Genomic DNA, 18,437 nt, shown 5'->3' on the forward strand with positions numbered 1-18,437 from the left:
TTGAGAAATACCAGAAAAACTCTAGGAGTCGGTCACAAGATTTATTCTCCCGTCATGAGTCGCCAGAAGATGAGTTCCGACAAAGCTCCAATCGTACATATTGCACTACCGTTTCTCAGCTGACAATCCTTCAACATTTCCTCAACCAGTGCCGCAGCTTGATGCATTCCGGGTTGACGCAATGGGGACATCGCATTCCCAGTTGCGGAGATACACGAATGTTCGAATCGAGATGATTCTTAACTTCATCGGCGAGACCGCGAATGAAATGTTTGTTGAAGTTCGGAGCCTCCGCCCTATAGATTTTCTCCAGCTTGAGCTCCTTGGCGAGATCGTCCCCGTATTCTATGTCGAGCTCGTGCAGTGTCTCTATGTGCTCGTTGACGAATGAGATCGGCACCATCATCAAAGTATTGCGGCCCCTCGATGCGAAGCCTTTGATGGCCTCGTCTGTTTTGGGGGCCAACCAGGGCACCGGGCCTACTTTCGATTGCCAAACGAGTCTATGTGGATAACGGTGTTTGAGTTTCTTCATGACGGCCAAGACGGTCGCTCCGACTTCTGATGGATAAGTGTCCCCCCTCGCAACAATTTTCAGCGGGAGTGAGTGGGCGGTGAAGACCAGCACTAGCTCATCTAGCTGCTCCTTGGGGATTTTCTTCGCTTCGTTCTCTATCGACTCGACGAACGCGTCTATGAGACCCTCGTTCAGACTCCATCGATCGATGAAACTCCACTGCACGTCGCTGAGCTCAGGATCGCCATTAACCTCTCGCTGCAGCTGGTTGAGAGAACTTCCCGTAGTGCAACACGAATACTGCGGGTATTGAGAGAAAGCCACCACTCGTTTGACACCGTCTTTTTTGATCTGATCGAGGGCGTCGCTGCTGAAGGGTGAGGCGTACCGGAAGCCAACGTAGGCTTTGTGAGGTGCACTGGACGGTGACATGGAGTCCAGAAGTTCCACCATGAGATCGCCTTGTTTCTGCGTGTACTTATAAATGGGAGAACCTCCGCCGATTTCCTCGTATTTCTTTTGGACTTTCGGGGTCCTGCGTCTCGCGATCATTGGTCCTGCGAAAGGATCGCGTCAACGTTAGGAACTGCCACAGTTCTGGGGACCCCTGGCAACTCGTTCCCGATCCCACCCAAGCAATGCTCTGATTTAGGCGTTCGATCCCACGTGTTCAGATGAAAATCGAAAAGAGCAATCGGAGCATCAGATTCCAACCTAAGAACCTCTGAAGGGGCATGTCTATGATGTCCTTGTCCGCGAAAAGTTTTGTGAGGAAGCCCTCCACTTCGCCAAGGGTTTGCGGTCCTCCCATGTTCATCATGAGAACGCCGGTCCTCGGAGCAGCTAAAAAAACTCTCGCCGTCGAGAAGTTTCGGAGCTGGCGCAACATCTGTAAAATAATCAGACGTTCAAATTCTGGAAGCTCTCGTCAGGATATCATCGGGGAAGAATGGAATCGCTCAGCGACCATAACTCATTATAAGGCCGCCGAAAACGATCGCTGTCGACGAACTCGACATTTCGCGTGAGTATCGCGCTCGGACAGCGTATCGTGACGTGGTCCTTGTATGCCTGCCGGAAGAAGCAGTAGAAACTACGTTCGGACCTCGTGATCTCAGCCGAGGTTTTCCTCTACGTCAAATATTCGACGCTGAACTTTCCCCGGGAAACATCTGTCAGAAAAAGTCTCCAAATGTCGAGCTTGAAGGATCTTTGGAAAGAGGGACCTCTCAAGGGCGCTGTCATGGCCACTTTCTAGAAGTCGATCTATCTCGAACTTATCGCTGCGGAGCTAAGGTGTATTTCGCCTCCGTATTTTACGTAATCCCTTTGTAAGCGGAGTGACTCGAAAGAGGGCTTCGTTTGATGGGGTGGTCTCACAATATTGACGCTCTTGCTTCAGACAGTCTCGGCAGCTGAGAGTTGGAAGCGGAAGCGCTGAATGCTCCACTTCTCCGAATTCTACGCTCGGTTCTCCTCTCGGAACCGCTCGACTTTCGACAACATCATCCGACATTGAGCACCGAGAACCGATAATGCCCCATGGACACTTCTCGATGCGTTTCCTCGAGGCCGAAATCACTCGGAGCACGCGGTACGACCTACAGAAAAACGTCTGGGGTGCAGTACAGTCCCTCAGCCTTGCGCTGGTTATTCCGCTGTCTACTAAATTCCTCATAGACTCGGATCGTGCAAAGAGCCGGGTACTGATTTGTATTCGGGAAACTTTCGGTGAATTTCTCTCATCGTACGTTCAATAGTCCGGCTGTCCTGAAGTCTCAAGCGGAAGCTTGGCACCCGTTGACTTTGGCAAGAGCACCGGCGAGTGTTATCGTTTCTCGCGTCCGCGATGCCGACGTCCACCGATAAATAGTGTTCTCTGATTGCCTGGAGATGAGCCACGTAAGGTTTGTTTTTATTTTGTGTGGCCAGCCGCTGCTGAAATCCCATGAGGTACCCTCGCCTGCCGAGTCTCTCCCTTACGTCATGTTCTCGCCGAGCGCCATGGCCGACTGCCGGTTTGCCCGCTGCATCAGCGCCTAGACTGCGGCGGGCACGCAAATGATGACGTTGATCCGTACGGGCAGTTTCAGAAGACGAATCTGGGATAGAGCGCTTCTCGGGCCCTCCTCTGCTCTCACAGACCAAGAGTCCGACTGGATGATCATTGGCCGTACCTGAATCGTTCCACGATGGAGATGCCGAACAGTGAGACTCTAGAATTCTGGAGCTCAAAATTCTGGGCATCATCGGGCTTCTCTCCGCCTAGCCACAGGGAAATTCGATTCGAAGGATCTTCGGGATAAGGAGTCCGCGCATTATGGGAGCTTTGTCGGGTATCTCGCAGGGTACCTTTGTCGGGAACTTGATGCCTCGACCCGAAATCATGAGCGCCACAGGAGGAATCGCACGACTTGCCCCGACGACTCTTTTTCGTTGGAAGTCTTCGAGGATCCGACCGGCTGACTCCTCCGTCAAAGCGAACCTTGCTTTCTATACACCTCCAGACGGATTTAGTTCAATCCTACTCCTTGCTCGCATCGACCAGGAGTTCGATGCTATGTTTCAAGCGATCAACCGAATCGATTCGCACGGGGAGAGAGTCAGGGGACCGGACTGAGGGTGTCGGACCATCTTCCGGGTACTTGGCGAGCTCGGCTATCAGGACTGGTCTCTTTGGCAGATTCTTCTGATCGAACTTCCCCGTGGCTGGGCGGAGAGAAGCCCGATGATGCCCGGATTCCCTATTCCGGAGATTCTCGGAATCGGGTTCGCCTGCGTCTGGGCGGACAAAAACTCCGATGATGCCCAGAATCCTGAGCTCCAGAATTCTTGAGTTTCACAGTTCGGCATCTCCAGCATTGCACGATTCAGATACGGCCTATATTCATTCAGTCGGTTTCCGAGTCTGTGAGAGCGGAGAAGAGCCTGATCCCAGTTCCGTCGCTTGATCAATGTCATCATTGGCGTGCTCACCACAGTCTAAGCGCTGATGTAGCAGGCTAACCGGCAATTGGCCACGCGCCGCCGCTGCCGCGCTGTTTGAAATGGAAGAGAAGAGAGCTCCTCGCACGTGTAGTAGAGACGGATCAAAACAGAACAATTTTCGCGCTGAGCTCGTTTCCTGATGGCATTAAAAGATTCTGCCTCGAAACGAACGATGTCTCGGAAGAGGCCATCGACGAGCGCGGAGAAGAGCGACAAGAGCAAAAAGCCAGGATTCTTCGACTTGGGAAGCTTCGTGTCGAAAGTTAAAACGCGTGATGTCAATATTCTCAATGGTGAGTTCCTCTTGGGAAACTCTTACCGCGGTGAAAAGGTCGAGTCTGTTCGTATTGCTAGATTCTTCTTCTTCTACGAAGGAAGAAGCCGCCATGTGCGTTCGCTGGGGAGCGACTCAAATCTGACTGGAAATCTTTCTGATTCTAGAGTTGGCCTGGTTCTCGGAGTCGGCTCGAACTTTCCAGAGTACTCGGGCGACTATGGATATCGTGCGAGAATTCCTTCAAATGATTGATTGTGATCTGAGTCTGCTCACGATCTACATGGATATATTCAATGGAGATCAAGAAGCATTCTTGCAAATTGTTTTCGCCCTGGACAATATTTTCGTTCGCTTCCAAGACGACGATACATTGACAACATTGCGGGCGAAAGTTTTGATTTACGCTCAAAGGGTACTCTCGCAATTCGGACCGGGTCTCGCGGAAATGCTCGGCTCACAGGTGATGTGTTTTTGATTTTGAGCTCATTCATACGAGTGCTTATGCCGTTTGATTATGAGCAATCGTTACTTCGAGGAATATTCCTAAGATTTCGGGCGTACCGATCCCAGCTGGAGGACTCATGTTCATCATTTACAGGGTGATCCCGTCGTGATCAAGCCCGTGCTAAAGCTTCTCACTTCGATGGTGTTGGTGGGCCCCGAAGTTGCGGATGTTTTCATACAATCTGTAGACCTGTCTTTCTTCAACACTTGTTTCACCCGTGTCAGAATCAAGGAGACTCTATCGGTGAGTTACACGTCTCAATCAGAGCCTCCGTCGTCAGACTCCGGAGGCTCGGTGCGGAGGAAATTCGAGAAAACACCGTGGGAGAATCTTAAAAATCACGTTTTTCCTCATTTCAAGATTCGAACCTGCGCGCAATACCTGCTGATTGCTCTGCTTATCATATCCAAGCGAAACACTCTGTGGAGACTGGTCGACAATCGATCCGTATTCCCGTGGGCTTTCGCCGGACTAGTGCATGACAAGCCGAACGATGTAATCAGTTTCCTGCAAACAGTGAAGGAGAAGATCACCGAAAACAGCTTTTTGAGCAAGAATCAGAAAATCAACGTGCTAAATAAAACTTCATTGACTCCGGTCATGGCCCTGCTCATATGGAGAGGCCAAATGGAATGGCGGGGAAAGGAGTGGAGCAGGGTGTGAGTATCCCCTCTGATATTTCTGAGAAGACACTCGGAGCGGACTTCAGCGAGCAATTCTGTTCCAGATTCCTATACGAGAAGAAAGCGAAGGAGAAAGACTTGAGCGCCTTGATGAAAGGGAATGAATTGCTCATTGCGACGCCTGCCGATCAGAAGAGAGTGCGCTCCTGTGCGGCGGAATTTCTCTCTGCTATCCTCTTCGATACGAAACAGGTACGGGAAAATCTCTTTGCATGTCTCCCTTGTTCATTCGTTGGGCTCGGGCGGGTATTCCAAAAATCGGGATCGCCTCACAATGTTGGATTCTTCTCCTAGGGTGTCGTCTTCAAAGATCCAAGCCTCGGAATGGGTGAGAAGAACTGCAATTTCATCGTGACTCAGATCGTGGCGAGCTGCTCGCAAGTTTTCTCGGAAGAAGAAGGTGCTTTATTCATGGCGGACCTACTGGTCGCCCTTCCCGATCAACTCAAATACATCATCGTCGACCGTTATTTCAACTTTAATTCGGCTAAGCAGTCGAGAACCCACCATCATTTCTACAACACGTTAGCGAGGGTGAGCGTTTGGAAACTTCCGAGAGGTATAAAAACCCTCAGATGCCGGTATCAGTAATCTTTCGTAACATGTGCGTGGGGATTTCGATGCACGCGGAGCCGCGATTCAACCCCAACGATTATCGCAGGTCGTGACGCGACTCGACTTCAAGAGTCTGTTCGCCCAGCTGGAGCCCTCCGCAACGAATCAGTACATCGATTTAGTTCGTCACTTCTGCCTCTTCCAATTCGTGCCGAAAGATCTATCGGAGTATAGTCTGACGTCCGCGTACTCCGTGCTCACTTTCGTTGTGTCTATGCTGAGGAAGCTCACTGACGTCATGAGACAACTCGATCGTGAGACACGTCGGATTCTCATTCCCTTCATCAAAGACAATCTGATCCAACCGGCTGCTCTGACCGAGTAAGTTCGGAAAGCGACATTCATATTCGCGAAATGGCGTGAAATCAACTATATTTTCTTATCATTATTCAACTATTCATCGAATTCCTCGTTCGATTGAAGGTTACTGAGGACGAGCTTCAGTTCGGAAGACATACTCACACTCTCCGACTACAGTGGAGCGGATATATCAGACTTCGTACTGAAAGTGCTCGACACCATGAACATGATGGCCTCTCCTCTCCTCGGTTACATTACCGCTAATTTCGGCTGGTCGCTGATGACGGACGTGGACCAAATGATTAGAGAGAAAGTTTCCGTGATCAACAAATCGAAAATATATTTGCGACTCATGGAGATGATATTCAGCTTCCTTCCGGATTTCGAAGAGCAGCTCGTCAAAAGCGACATGAAGCCTTTGAGACTCTTGTTCAGTCTCCTCGCCGAAGCATCGACCGACGTCACGTTCCAGGTCGAGTTCGTGCATCACGCGATCCAGATTCTCAGAAAGTTCTCACGGCTGGCGAAACACAATCATGAGATCGAGTTGTGGATCTCGACGGTGTTGGCATCCGAAGAGCAAGAAGTCAATCACGCTTATTCGATGGCACTATGCGACGCCGTACGTGATTGCGTCGTGAAGGGAGAGGTTTACGAGAAGGAAATCCGAGAGCTCGGTTCCGAGAGTCAGAGCTCGAGCGAAAACACGAGAATGTTCAGTCCTCTGTCAGCGCACATTGTTTCGGTCGACCACGAACGATATCCAGTTTTCACGGCGGTAATGCGCGAGATCCTCCACAGGCAGATCGATTATCCGGTCTACATAAAGTTCCTGCAGAAATATGGAAACGGGAAGCTGGATCCGCATTTTGCGCATTACATTAATTTTCTGCTGAAAGGAGAGAAGCCCTTCGTGGGCAAAGGCTCGTTGAACGTGGAAAAATTCTCCTCTGCCAGCGCCATGCAGCTTGAGACCGCCTTCGTAGCCTCAATGACTGGTGGGCATCCGAAGTCCCTGGAGCGAGTCATGGCCAAAATAGACTTCACCGGCGAGAACGCCATCAACGTATCGCTGCTGAATCAGCTCATATTTATCATACGCTGGTGCCATAAACACGATCAAGTTCTCTTCGTCAATCCAGTGGCATCGTGCCTGAATAATCTGGCGGCAGTTTGTGATAAAGCGACCATAGAGAAATTATCGGACTTCATTAGGTGCAGCGCACTCCAAAGCAGATACTGTGCGCCCGGAGAATCTGAGATAACTCTCCTCGTGCTCACCATAATCAGAAGAGTCATGCAGCTCGGCATAGATGTCGGTTTCGACATCAGCTCGCTGAAGCAGAAAGCTCTCGCAGCTGTTTTTCAAGGACATATGGAGATGTCACCGTTCATCGAGACCTTCAAAGATCTCTGCTCGAGGGAGGAAATTTCATCCCTGATCGAGCTTGTGTGCACGTCGAAACGGCTGTCGACGTCCGCGGCGTCGTTGCTGATCATCATGAGTCGACGTAAATGCCGGATCTCCGTACGCGCTGTGAGGTATCTCGTCGAACAGGCCCAACGAGAATCTGAGGTTTCTGCTGCTCTCAAAAATTTTCTGGAGGAATGTCCGATGCACGCGGCCGCTCTTGAGATCTCAACGCTATGTAGATTGATCGAGGCACAGAATCCGCTGGCGCTGACGATCATGCGTGCAAGTCCGTCTCTGACAAGGGCCGTCGAGAAAAATCTCATGAGCCTCGGCGAGCTGAGAGGTAGGCTTCACTTCGCACGGTCAACTCGATCATGACTCACCTCGCGCGATCGCCTCTGTACTCGATATCGGATTTGTACCTCTAGACAGACTTGATTCTCATTCGTGGTTTCAGGTTCGAGTTCTCTGTACTGTCTTGAGCTGCTCGAGATCCTAGCACAGCAGAACACAGACGAGCCCTCGAAGGAAATCTCGGACTTCATCAAGCATTCTTTCCTGAGTGTGATGAAGTCCTGTCTACAAGAGCAGGAATCCGACGAGATCACAGAGAAGATAGCGGACAAGGCTTACGCTCTGCTCCTCCATCTGAGACACGTGGTATGTTGATAGAAGCCTGGGATTCCGCTCTTCAGAGCAGGATGATGACCGGAGGAACGAGGCTGGACCGACGCAAGTTATTCCTTTCAGGTCGCTATCTTCACCAAAGACTTCAACAAATTGTTGAAAATCGTCCTCCCGCACGCGGAAAAACCCACGTCGATCGTCTTGGTCCTACTGAATTCGGTCCTCGAGCACGGCGACGTCAGCGAAGACTGTGTAATTGCACTCTTCAAGTGTCTGACGAAATTGAGCGCCGAGACTGAGCACAACGGTGAGGAGATACCGCGGGACGATCTTCTCGGGAGATTTCCCGACAATCTGCCCTAAGCTCAGACCTCATATCTCGGTCAGTGCGATATATACAGTGCAATAATCAGAGGTATGTTATTTTCGCAGAGAAAATCTTCACTCACACGTGCACTGTCCTTTCCGGGCTCCCAGAAACCTTCTGGAAGTTGAACTCGATGCGAGATATTTTCGAAAAATCACTCAAGGGTATTCTGAAGAAAGCGTTTGTGGGTCGGGGAACTGCTCTGAAAGTGCTGCGTGTAGTCTGCGAGAAGTCATTCGGCTTCACCAACCCGCCTATCGCGGCTCTCTCAATCGTTGAGATGATTTTCGGGCATTCTCAGATGTTGCCCGTCCTCAGCGGAAAGGATTGTCCGATGAAGCAAGAGCTCGTGCACCTTCTCGTTTCCGTCACCGCCGTCGAGCCGCGGAACGTATGCAAAACTCCGCATGTTCCGATCCTCCTGTCCGGGTACACGGCAACTCTGTCGTTGAGTGATCAGCACATCTTCCATCTATTGACAATATACGAACAGAATGGAGCGAATCTCGCTCTATTCCGACCCCTGATCTGGGGCGAAGCGGCCCCAGCCTTCTACACCGTCGACAAGGGTACTGCAGAAGTCTCAGTGCTCAACAACGCAACAGTGAATCAAGTGCTCTCCCAAATTTCTCAAAAACGCACCTTGCTCACCGTGGAAAAATTCCCCGGAGACCTCCTGAAGCTCGATCCCGCGTCTGTTGTTGCGGTGCCTTGCGGCGAAGAGCTTTACGACGTGAGATTCATTCTAACGACCGTTTATCATCTGCTCGACGACCTGACGGAGGTCCAGACCCTACGACTCGTTGAGGAAAAAGTGCCGCTCTTGGCTATCGCGACTCTCAGCGCGGAGTGCTCAGAGCTCCGGGCGCTCGGATACACGGTAAGAGTTCCTCTCTCGCTTCTGACGCTGGACGAATCAATGATTGATGATTGATTCATCGGTCGGTCTGTGGATAATAGAAATCCGCCTTGAGGAGGATCTACGGAAACCTACCCGGCGAATTCCTTGGCTGCGGAAATCGGAAACAGGTTTCTCCGACCGGGTCCACTCGGGAGCGAGCGTCTCTGAATCACGTTCGATTCGATTCCAGTTACTGAGCCGAATTTACCAGAAAATGGAACGAGTCAGTTCGCATCCTCTTGTTATGTACATGATCGCGATGTTCGATCTCATCCGGAACTCCCTCGGCTCTGGGGGGACCCGCAGAATCAACTCGATAACGATGGGATATCTGACAAGGAGTTGTGATATAATCATCAGTGATCCTCGTAAGTTGTCGTTAGGATCCGCCAGGCACTCCTCTAGAGATCAGTGTCGCACAACAGCCCCATTGGCTCCCGCTAAGGAATTAGGTTCATGAGTCTCCCCCTGAAAATCTTGCCGCTCGTTGCAGATAACCCGCTGTACAATCAATTGATAAGGAATACCCTGTCGTATCCAGCGATGAATTTGGATCGTTTACCCCTACTCGTGCAAAATTTCTTCGCATCGTCGACAGCTCCGAGAGAACGAAGAATTTGGTTGGAGAAGCTCATGAGCGACTTCGTGAGCACCAACGCTGACTTCGATCTCGTATTCCGCCAGGGACTTTTCAACCACATCACAATGTTCTCATTGTCGGCCATGAGCGACTGTGAGGAAACGGTCAGTACGGGTTTCTGCCGGTCGCCTCGACATGGCGTCATAGCGATGGGCCTAATGAATATTTTCCTCCGTATCCTGGGTGCAGGTGAACATTCTACGCATGGTGCAATCGTGGCTTCAGAAGAGGAAAGGCTTCAAGAGGTTCAACCTGCTTCATTTCTGGCTGACCAATCTCATCCAGAGGCCTGAAGTTGTGAGTAAAGCAGACCGGAGTATCCCCTCGGATCTCCTCGAGGCGTAATACATTTGAGATCAAATTGAAAACGGAAATTTTGCCTTCCCAGAAGCAAATTGTCAACGACGAATTATTGAATTTCCTGGATGCGCTGACCCTTCGTCTGAGCGAGCATAGGATGCGCACGAAAGAGGCTCTGCTGGGCCAGCTGTTTGCTGTATTCCACATCCAGATCCTACAAATGATCAGCGATGTGACTCCATCCGTCGTGGAAAAATTCACCGTTTCATTCGGAAGAGTGGTCTCCTTATTGGACGACGATCAGATCTGGTGCATCGACGAGCACGTCATCCTCATAATTCTTCGTATGATCAAAGAAGTCGGCTCGGCGCGCGTCATCGATCGCGGATTGACCGTTCTCCAAAAGTGGACACCTCATAAAGCAACCCGTAGCGAATTTTTCCCGGTCTCCATGAAGGAGCTCTGGTTGGAAACGTTGGAGCTGCTGTTCGCTAGAAAATCGAGCGATGTCGCTTGGAACGTCGGCTCTCTGGAGATGGTATATCGGTCCCTAGAAGCTCGGTCGGATCTCAGGAGCCATCTGCTCGAGAGCACAGTGCTCCACGACGTGGTTTCGGCCATGGTCATATGTGCGGAATCGGCCCCGCTGCTCGTGATTGAGATCTTCAACCTATTGAAGACGTCATCTAATGCCATGCAGGAGCTCGAATATCAAGAAGCGGCAGAACACCTATCGACCTTGAAGGATGGTAAGCCTGGACCAGGATTATTTCACGACTCCCAGACTTGAGTTTTTGCGGATGATTTACGAGAGCTGTCAGCTCTCAAACCTCGATCCGAAATAACGTCTCGTCCGGCGGTCTTCCGCCATTCCTGCATCTTATGACTCACTCCCTCAAATCATGTCAATCTTTCCAGAACATCAAGCGATCGGATACATTTCTCTAATTCAAGAGGCATGGCTAGGCGTACCGAAACCACAAACGACGACTTTGTTATCGACCTGAAGAATTGAAGCTCCAATTTCTCAGGATGTACATAAGAATAAATAAAGATGACTAGATGCTTCAATTTCGGACGGTTGATCGCACGTCGGTATTCGTCTTAACCTCTGGATCAGAGCTCGATACGCGGCTGACGAGAGGGTCTGAGGAATCTTTCTTTTATGGCAGGCGAGCAGTGGCGTCACAAGCAGAGGGGAAGAGCGAGCAAGGGGTAGCGGACCGCCCCCGGCGGCATTGCAGCTGCCGGAGGATCGTGCTATTCTGCGAGAACGCTCAAACACTCAATTTTTCCAGGAATAAAGTTGTTCTGAATCAAGGTCCATCTTCGGCTTCCTCCGCATGCGAATCGCTTAGCGAGAAGTTCGAGAGCTTCCGACTAAGTTCCTGGAGAGGCATCGGGTCGGGGTCTTTGCCATAGTATCGAGGAGCTCTGCCACGCGCCTCAAAGAGGCTCGTTACGCCTCCTCTATCGAGTCTCCTTTCCCGGGAGCGAACGAGTTCCGAGCGTTGAGACCTGGCACAGGACAGCGGAAAGCGTAGATTTGTGATCACCGCGCTGTGCCTTGAGCCGCTCAACGCCCTTATCCCTCGGCGGGTCCGGCAGTCTTTCCGTGCCTCTTTCAGAAAGCCGGCATCTGAGATGGCGCACCATACGGCGCTCGTGAGTGTTGTTTTGGCGGAATGATGTCAGTTGCGTCAGCGGCCGAGCCAGCCGATCGAGGGAAAAACGTCAACCGTGCAGAAGTTTTCATGTAGCGATAACGGTGCGGATACTCACAATAGTTTCGGAGTCTTCTTCTTGTGAGCATAGCTTCTGAAAGAGTGAGTCCCTGGATGTTGTCCAATGCCACTACCCGGTCATTCTGGGACATCCCTCCCCTCTGGGTAATCAGCTGGTGACTGTCACCGAAAACTGACAGTGAACATTATTGCTCTCCGCCACGGTGGAGAACACCGTGTATGCCAACCGTACCGCAAGTTTTTGTCCGGACGGCCACCGGAGTCTCCAATATGTCAACTTCACCGCGTGTCGCGGTTTGGAGAGCGTTCCATCAGAGACGTCACTGAGCGCATCTGGGCAACTTGACGAGTCTTCAAGAACAGTGGTTCTCAACCTTCTTTGCTCTGTGGACCCCTGAAGCGACCCAAGTCCCTTCGCGCCCCCTTGCGCGGAGTCAGTCAGCCTCTATGGGAGCCGAAATCAATCGATATTGCGAATGTCCCCCGGCCCCCGCTCGCCCATGCTCCCCGTTCCTTCACGAGCGACTCTCGTATGGGAGATTATTCGAGAATGATCAGAGATTGAGGATTTTCAATTTCCCTCGATTCCCCCTATTTCTCGCCATTCGTTTCTGCGGCCCACGACAGAGACTCCAAACAGCACAAGCAGCGCTGCTTGTCCGTGGAGAGCGCATACGATCAGCGATACTGCGGTCGCGCTCGACGGCTGGTGAGTCGGATTTCCGGGGCACTCGACTTTGTCAGGCGGACCATTTTCGTCGTCAGTGCTGCGATAGCTCCGGGCTTTCCGACTCCACGTTCGTCCGCCTGGATGCTCGATTATGCCAACCGAGAGGATGCAATTCCACGAGTCAAAGATCCCGCCGAGCGACGAGAATGAGGGCATGGGTGTCGATGCATAGGGACAGTATGCTCCGAAAAGCAGACAGAGCAGGAGATAACTTCATCAGCTGTCTCTGTTCGAAGCGCCTGGGACGGGAGAGAGCAGGTCTGAGGGCGGGGGCACTTTCCTCCCGATCGCCAGAAACTGGAAACTGGGCGGCCTCTGATTCCTGTCAAGAACTCCGGGAAGCTCCTGACGCAATTACGATGTGGGGAACTTGGAAGGAGCCGGAACACCGTCGGAACACCTGCCGAATCACACAGAGCGCCCCACTGTAATGCGGCAATGTCCTTGGGCGATTCTCCGAGTGAGCCGCTCTCCTCCTTTGGCCGATGTCCCAGACTCCAACTTGAGTGAATCAGAGCCAGTCTGTAATTCCTTCCTTTCCAGGGCTCTCTGGCATGGCTCTCCCACGACCAAACTCACGCACAACGGTCTCGTCTTCGCCAGGCTCCCAAGAGCGGACGAGGTATCGCTACCTACATGAAGTTCCCTTCACGGTTCTCCACGAGCTCGCCCAACACCTGAATGCCGATAGGAAATGGCCGCTGCTGGGTGAGTGTGTCCTTCGAGAATGAGCAGGTACGCGAAATCGCCCATTGGAAGACAGGTCGTTCAAAAGTCCGCTCTGACTCAGCCGGATACATGAAATTCACGAACACCGAAATCGGAAACTTCGAGATCGCAAGTCTCCGGGATGGAGGACCGGCTCAGATGGTGCTGAGAACCTACGCGCAGCGATTAGGCACGACGAGCAGAATCTTCAAATACCTCCACAAGATGCAGTACTTCATTGGGATGAATATCATCAAAAATTACGGTTAGTGAACTGACAATCAAGATGAACGATCGAGCCGCGAGGTTCATGTCATAGACACGATGAAGAGGCCGATTTAGAAGTACCTGCCTCAAATCCGATTATCGGTGGATAATCACAGCTCGACAGCGGGGGAAGTCATGTTTTTCCCGCGACTTTTCGCAATTCTCGTCTTCCGATTCCATTATTTGCTCCACGACGAACCGGATTCATGGAAGCATAGGTACCTAGCCTCGGACCATCAGCGGGACAAACTTCGCAGAAGGGCTGTGCGTCGTACCCCGGATGCAGAGCGCCATGGCGCTTCAGCATTGAGTCTATGGGGCTCGCGATGCTCGACGCGGCGCACAGCTCTGATTCGGAGTCTTGGTCTCTGAGCTTGAGTACGGACGACTGGTCGAGGGTCAGCATAAAGCCTACCGACATATGAGCAGAGCGGAATGGACAGCGCGGGCTGCTAAAGAGCGTGACAGAATCGTTGTCTGAGTCATCCGATGCACCGAATCACCGAGGAAAAGGAACGGCTATAGCTGCTCACTTTCGTCGATGCATAAAGAAGTCCAAGAACGTCGAGAGTCGTTTGAATTTGCATCCAATTTTGTGGTCTTCGAAGGAGAGGTTGACTACTGTAACTTCTATGTGGCCGAAGTTCGTGGTATGAATCGACATAATTGGCGCTCGTGGACATACCCGGAGTTGAGCCGGCCTGCCCACCATGTCCGGATTCCGGGCAAGTCCCCGATCTACGAGGAGCCACGGAGATACCCGGTTGAGTAGCACTTCGTACACCGACTGAGAGGAGGAACAACACCAGAGTCCAACGAGCTCTACCAACCTGAGTGGAGGCTCTTCATCGACGCTGCGCTTTTTATGTCTCTGTGGCAGCCGGGTGGACAGCCCTCTGCACTCGGTTGCTGTGAGCGATGAACGAAGAGAGAACTTTTCCTCCTCGTTCTAGAGGGGGGTTCCAGGGGTGGGCAACTTCGCGCGGCCCGCAGGCCGCAACCGCGGGCCGCATCCAGCGTGTCGATGGATCATTCAGTAGCTAATTAATTATTCGAAAAACGCGAATTCCGGAAGGGGCCGCTTGCGGCTCGCAAGCCGTGAGTTGCCCACCCCTGTTCTAGAGAGTTTTCCAGTCACAGGCGAAAATAAAGTCGACCCCCGTATTTTCTCTAACATTAGACACGTCTTCTCGCCCCAAGTTTGGAGACCATGACTTCGATTGCAACGAATTTCCTGCCAGGCATGGTCCGAACCTAGGTCAATTTTCTTGAATCAGGCTCGGAGCGGTCGAAAAAACTCCGAAACTGAAAAATGCGAAGACTTGCCAAAAAATCAAGAGCGAGCTCTACGAGGAGCGGACCGGGTGCGGGACCCACGTCTCAGCTTCTCCGACCCGTCAACAGAAAAAATTGCCGGGCTGTGTAATATTGAACTCTATTCCGCAGTTGATCCGAGCTTGTGGGGTCTGCTCGAAGGCGATAACAGCTCCGAAGTGACATCTGGCGTCTCGGAAAGATACCGACCAAGCGCGCCTCCTGGTGTAAGTTCTCATGCTGCGACCAAATACGTCCATCGTCGGGGCGCTTTCGCTCTCGGTTCCTAAAACCGAATCGTCTTTCTTGTCCGGGCATCAGGGTCCCCAATCGAAAAAAGAGCCTTCGGGCACGAGTTGGGATTCGAGAGCTCGCGATAGAGACCGCCCTGATTCCCTCTCCCGCCGCTGCCGAGGAAGCAGCGATAAAAATCATAGAAAGAAGTTACGGGAACAGACGGGATCGGCCGAGTGCGATGACGTGAACAATGCGCAACCCCATCAATAATGAGATCTTCTCCCAATAAGATGTCGAGGGCTACAGGACGCGAAGCCGAAATCAATAATATGAATGGACTCATCCAGTTGCCGAACTCGAATCGAATAAGAGTCATGTCCATGGCCGAAATACTACCGCGATCCGGGAGTTTGCTCCACGACAACGCCCAGAGATTCAACTTTCTAGGTGAGAGGTCCGACGTCGAGAGCGATAGCTGCTTTGAGATTTATTTCGCCCTCCAGCACCGGTCCTGGCAGGATCAGTCATTCTGAATTTCCTGTCATCGCCAGATATCGATCTCGGCTCGATCGAGAAGATTCCCCACGCTGACCTCGCGGAGGCCACTCAAGGATTCAATGAGCAGAAAATCCTCGGAAGAGGCGGTTTCGGCATCGTTTACCGAGGGTACTGGAAATACACTGATGTCGCTATCAAAAAGTTGAAAGTCAGTGCATCGCGGAGTCTCGAGCACGTTCGGCAGGTCTTCACTGAGCTTAAAGTTTTGGAGAAATGTCGTTTCGACAATATCCTCAACCTGTACGGCGTTTCGATTGACAAGCCTGACGAAGCTTGTCTCGTCTACCAATTCATGCCGGGCGGAAGTTTGGACGACCGTTTGAGGAGAAAGGTGAATTGATGCTACCGAACACATGTATATCTAAATATATATATCTCGATCAAAGGTTCTGGCCGACACAGTATCATAACATAAGGACCTTAGCGGGGAGCTTCGATCTGATTGTGTTCAATGTGATTGAGCGACAATGTTTCAGACCCCTCCATTGAATTGGTCTCAAAGGACGGTCGTAGCTAGGGGGACGGCACGCGGTCTGAATTTTCTGCATACACTCCCCGGAACCCCCCTGGTGCACGGTGACATCAAACCAGCGAACATCCTGCTCGACATTAACCTCGAGCCGAAACTAGGTACAGGAGCCCGTCGGAAGCTCGGCGAAAAATGACGAAGAACGTAGCGGACTCCCCCGCTCGTACCTGAGGTCCTTCGCTGACTGAGCATTGATGTCTCGCAGGTGACTTCGGATTGACGAGAGAAGGACCCGCAAACGACCAAACTCACCGTTTCGTTTCAAGAGTGCACGGTACCCGGTGTTATCTGCCGGAAGAGTACGTCAAAGACCGAAGACTGTCGCCAAAAGTTGACGTTTACAGTTTTGGATTGGTGAGCCTCGTTTTAATTGGGAATGAATTCATGATTCAAATCGGAAAAGACTTGAGGAAGGGTTGTTGCCATCGAACCAGCCGCTTCTCGAACATGGACTTCCCAGGTCTGCGCTGGCGCCGTGACGCCATCGATAGTACAACGAAGGAGCTCACAATCGGTCTAAATTTCGAGTCGTTTCCTCTTGCTCCTTCAGGTTCTCCTCGAAATGGCGACGTGTTTAAAAATCTATGACGAGCGTCGTCCGATTAAGAAGCTCAACGAGTACATCCGAAGTCTCCGAAATGATAACGAACGTCGGGAACATAAAGATCCCTACGGCGGTGAGGGAGGCCTGCCGACCTTTGACATCTTCGTCGAGTTGGGTCTGAGGTGCTCCGCCTTGGATAAGAAGGACAGACCTGACATGGACGAAATACTCGGGATACTCATGAACGAGCGCCTATCCCAGAACTGTGAGGGCTTTATTCCAGGATATCTCTGCTACGATCCCCAATGTGTTGTTATCAATGGCGCCTATGCTAGTTGGAGCTGCGTTTGCTCAGATTCCGTGATTATGACGATTCGCCTTCCGCAGCACCCTTGACGATGCCCGCCGGATATTCTCGGAATCCCACCGCGACGTTGAATCAGAATCTCGGACCGATGAACCTTCCGGTAGCGACAAGTCGCTCTCCGCGTCTTTCCCCGACGGATAATCTCCAAGTACCTTCTCCAGTACCGCCTTCAGCTACCACGAATCTCAGCCCGGGCCCCGACGCCCCGAACACGATGGGAACAGAACCGACGGCCCCTCCTTACATGAGGAAGGAAACGATAGAACTGCCTGATCTGAGTGTCCTTAACGTCTCATCAAAAGATACCGCGAAGCCCGAAACTTTTTCCGATACGTCGCCAAATTGAGTGCAAAGTCTGAGGGTTTTTGCCTGGAGACAGCGCGTCATGATCGTCTTCCTCGTCTCCAAAAGTTTCATCACCTGAGCCTTTCCGACAGCCATCTGGCTTGATCAAGTGCAATACTCTCTGACGAATCTTCTCGTACTTCTTCACAGCGCGTATGCTGCTGAGGAAATTTCTTCCGGAGAAAGCAGCTGCGAGACTCGTAGCAATGGAACATGGGGCATTTGGAATGCCTGAGAGGAGGATAATGACGCTGATTTATCCAACAGAGACTAGAACCGAGCGTTTTCGTAAGCATGGGAGGCTCCCTCTGTCCTCGGCATATCCATAGGAACCATCTCGCCCTGCAGGCCGATTGGAGCTCCCGATGCCAGCTAAACACTGTCGGTTTTATTTTCGAGACCAATATCTTGGATACCACGAGATGCAATGTCTATACTTGTACACGACGCGTACCTCTTCGAAGTACCTTCTCATGACCTCTGGATCTTTGTTCATTGGTATTCCACAATCCTCCGGGCAATCATTGCGAGGCATAGGACAGCCATAAAATATACTGTTCTGAATCGTCGAATATACGCATCCAGATCGCTATGTTCGTCTCATTTTTCACTCTAGAGCTGACCTTCCTCCAGATCGGACCCGAGGAATCTTTCCCTAAGGATCACGTCCGATAATCCTAAGAGACAAGTCCGAAGGGCGCAGCTGTTGACCGCTATGCGCCTTCCGGGATCCCCGAGACCTCAAACGCTGATCCCTCGCAGTCGAAAAGTCATGCTTGTGCAGAGCTTGGCTTCTGAGTGAGGTTCTTCTCCTCCGGTGGGAACCCGTATCTGCAGTGACGGCTGAGGGGAGGGTCCTCGGGTGAGACGGAGAAGTCACAGCCCCAAGCTGATGGAAGACAACTCTGCGGATTTTATGCAAGTTTGGTTGACATATCAGCTCTCCACTCCTACGTACG

The 18,437-nt window shown here is 51.6% G+C and overlaps 3 protein-coding genes across 3 annotated transcripts; 2 read left to right on the forward strand and 1 right to left on the reverse strand.

The window, feature by feature from the left end:
• Positions 1–18: 18 nt before the first annotated feature.
• On the reverse strand, positions 19–2,443 carry FeCH (ferrochelatase, mitochondrial). Its single transcript, XM_003748438.1, has 3 exons — positions 2,269–2,443; positions 1,232–1,406; positions 19–1,074 (listed from the first exon to the last, which is right to left on the reverse strand). Exons 2-3 carry the CDS (start codon positions 1,404–1,406, stop codon positions 131–133), a joined length of 1,119 nt encoding a protein of 372 aa, XP_003748486.1. The 5' UTR covers positions 2,269–2,443; the 3' UTR covers positions 19–130.
• Positions 2,444–3,677: 1,234 nt separating this feature from the next.
• Positions 3,678–11,141, forward strand: LOC100903630 (uncharacterized). The gene is made up of 16 exons (XM_003748454.1): positions 3,678–3,798; positions 3,947–4,242; positions 4,381–4,530; positions 4,648–4,946; positions 5,015–5,162; positions 5,265–5,504; positions 5,632–5,906; positions 6,009–7,642; positions 7,757–7,959; positions 8,050–8,233; positions 8,359–9,173; positions 9,385–9,562; positions 9,688–9,938; positions 10,024–10,131; positions 10,223–10,883; positions 11,053–11,141. Exons 1-16 carry the CDS (start codon positions 3,678–3,680, stop codon positions 11,139–11,141), a joined length of 5,652 nt encoding a protein of 1,883 aa, XP_003748502.1.
• Positions 11,142–13,047: 1,906 nt separating this feature from the next.
• LOC100903768 (serine/threonine-protein kinase pelle) lies at positions 13,048–17,385 on the forward strand. Its single transcript, XM_018641425.1, has 9 exons — positions 13,048–13,069; positions 13,153–13,317; positions 13,400–13,582; positions 15,031–15,125; positions 15,426–15,582; positions 15,687–16,024; positions 16,170–16,323; positions 16,428–16,576; positions 16,773–17,385. The coding sequence occupies exons 1-9, from the start codon at positions 13,048–13,050 to the stop codon at positions 17,160–17,162; spliced, it is 1,653 nt and encodes a 550-aa protein (XP_018496941.1). The 3' UTR covers positions 17,163–17,385.
• The last annotated feature ends 1,052 nt before the right edge of the window (positions 17,386–18,437 follow it).

Source organism: Galendromus occidentalis, unplaced genomic scaffold, assembly GCF_000255335.2.
Source record: "Galendromus occidentalis unplaced genomic scaffold, Mocc_1.1 scf7180000077532, whole genome shotgun sequence".
Classification (NCBI taxonomy): Eukaryota; Metazoa; Arthropoda; class Arachnida; order Mesostigmata; family Phytoseiidae; genus Galendromus; species Galendromus occidentalis.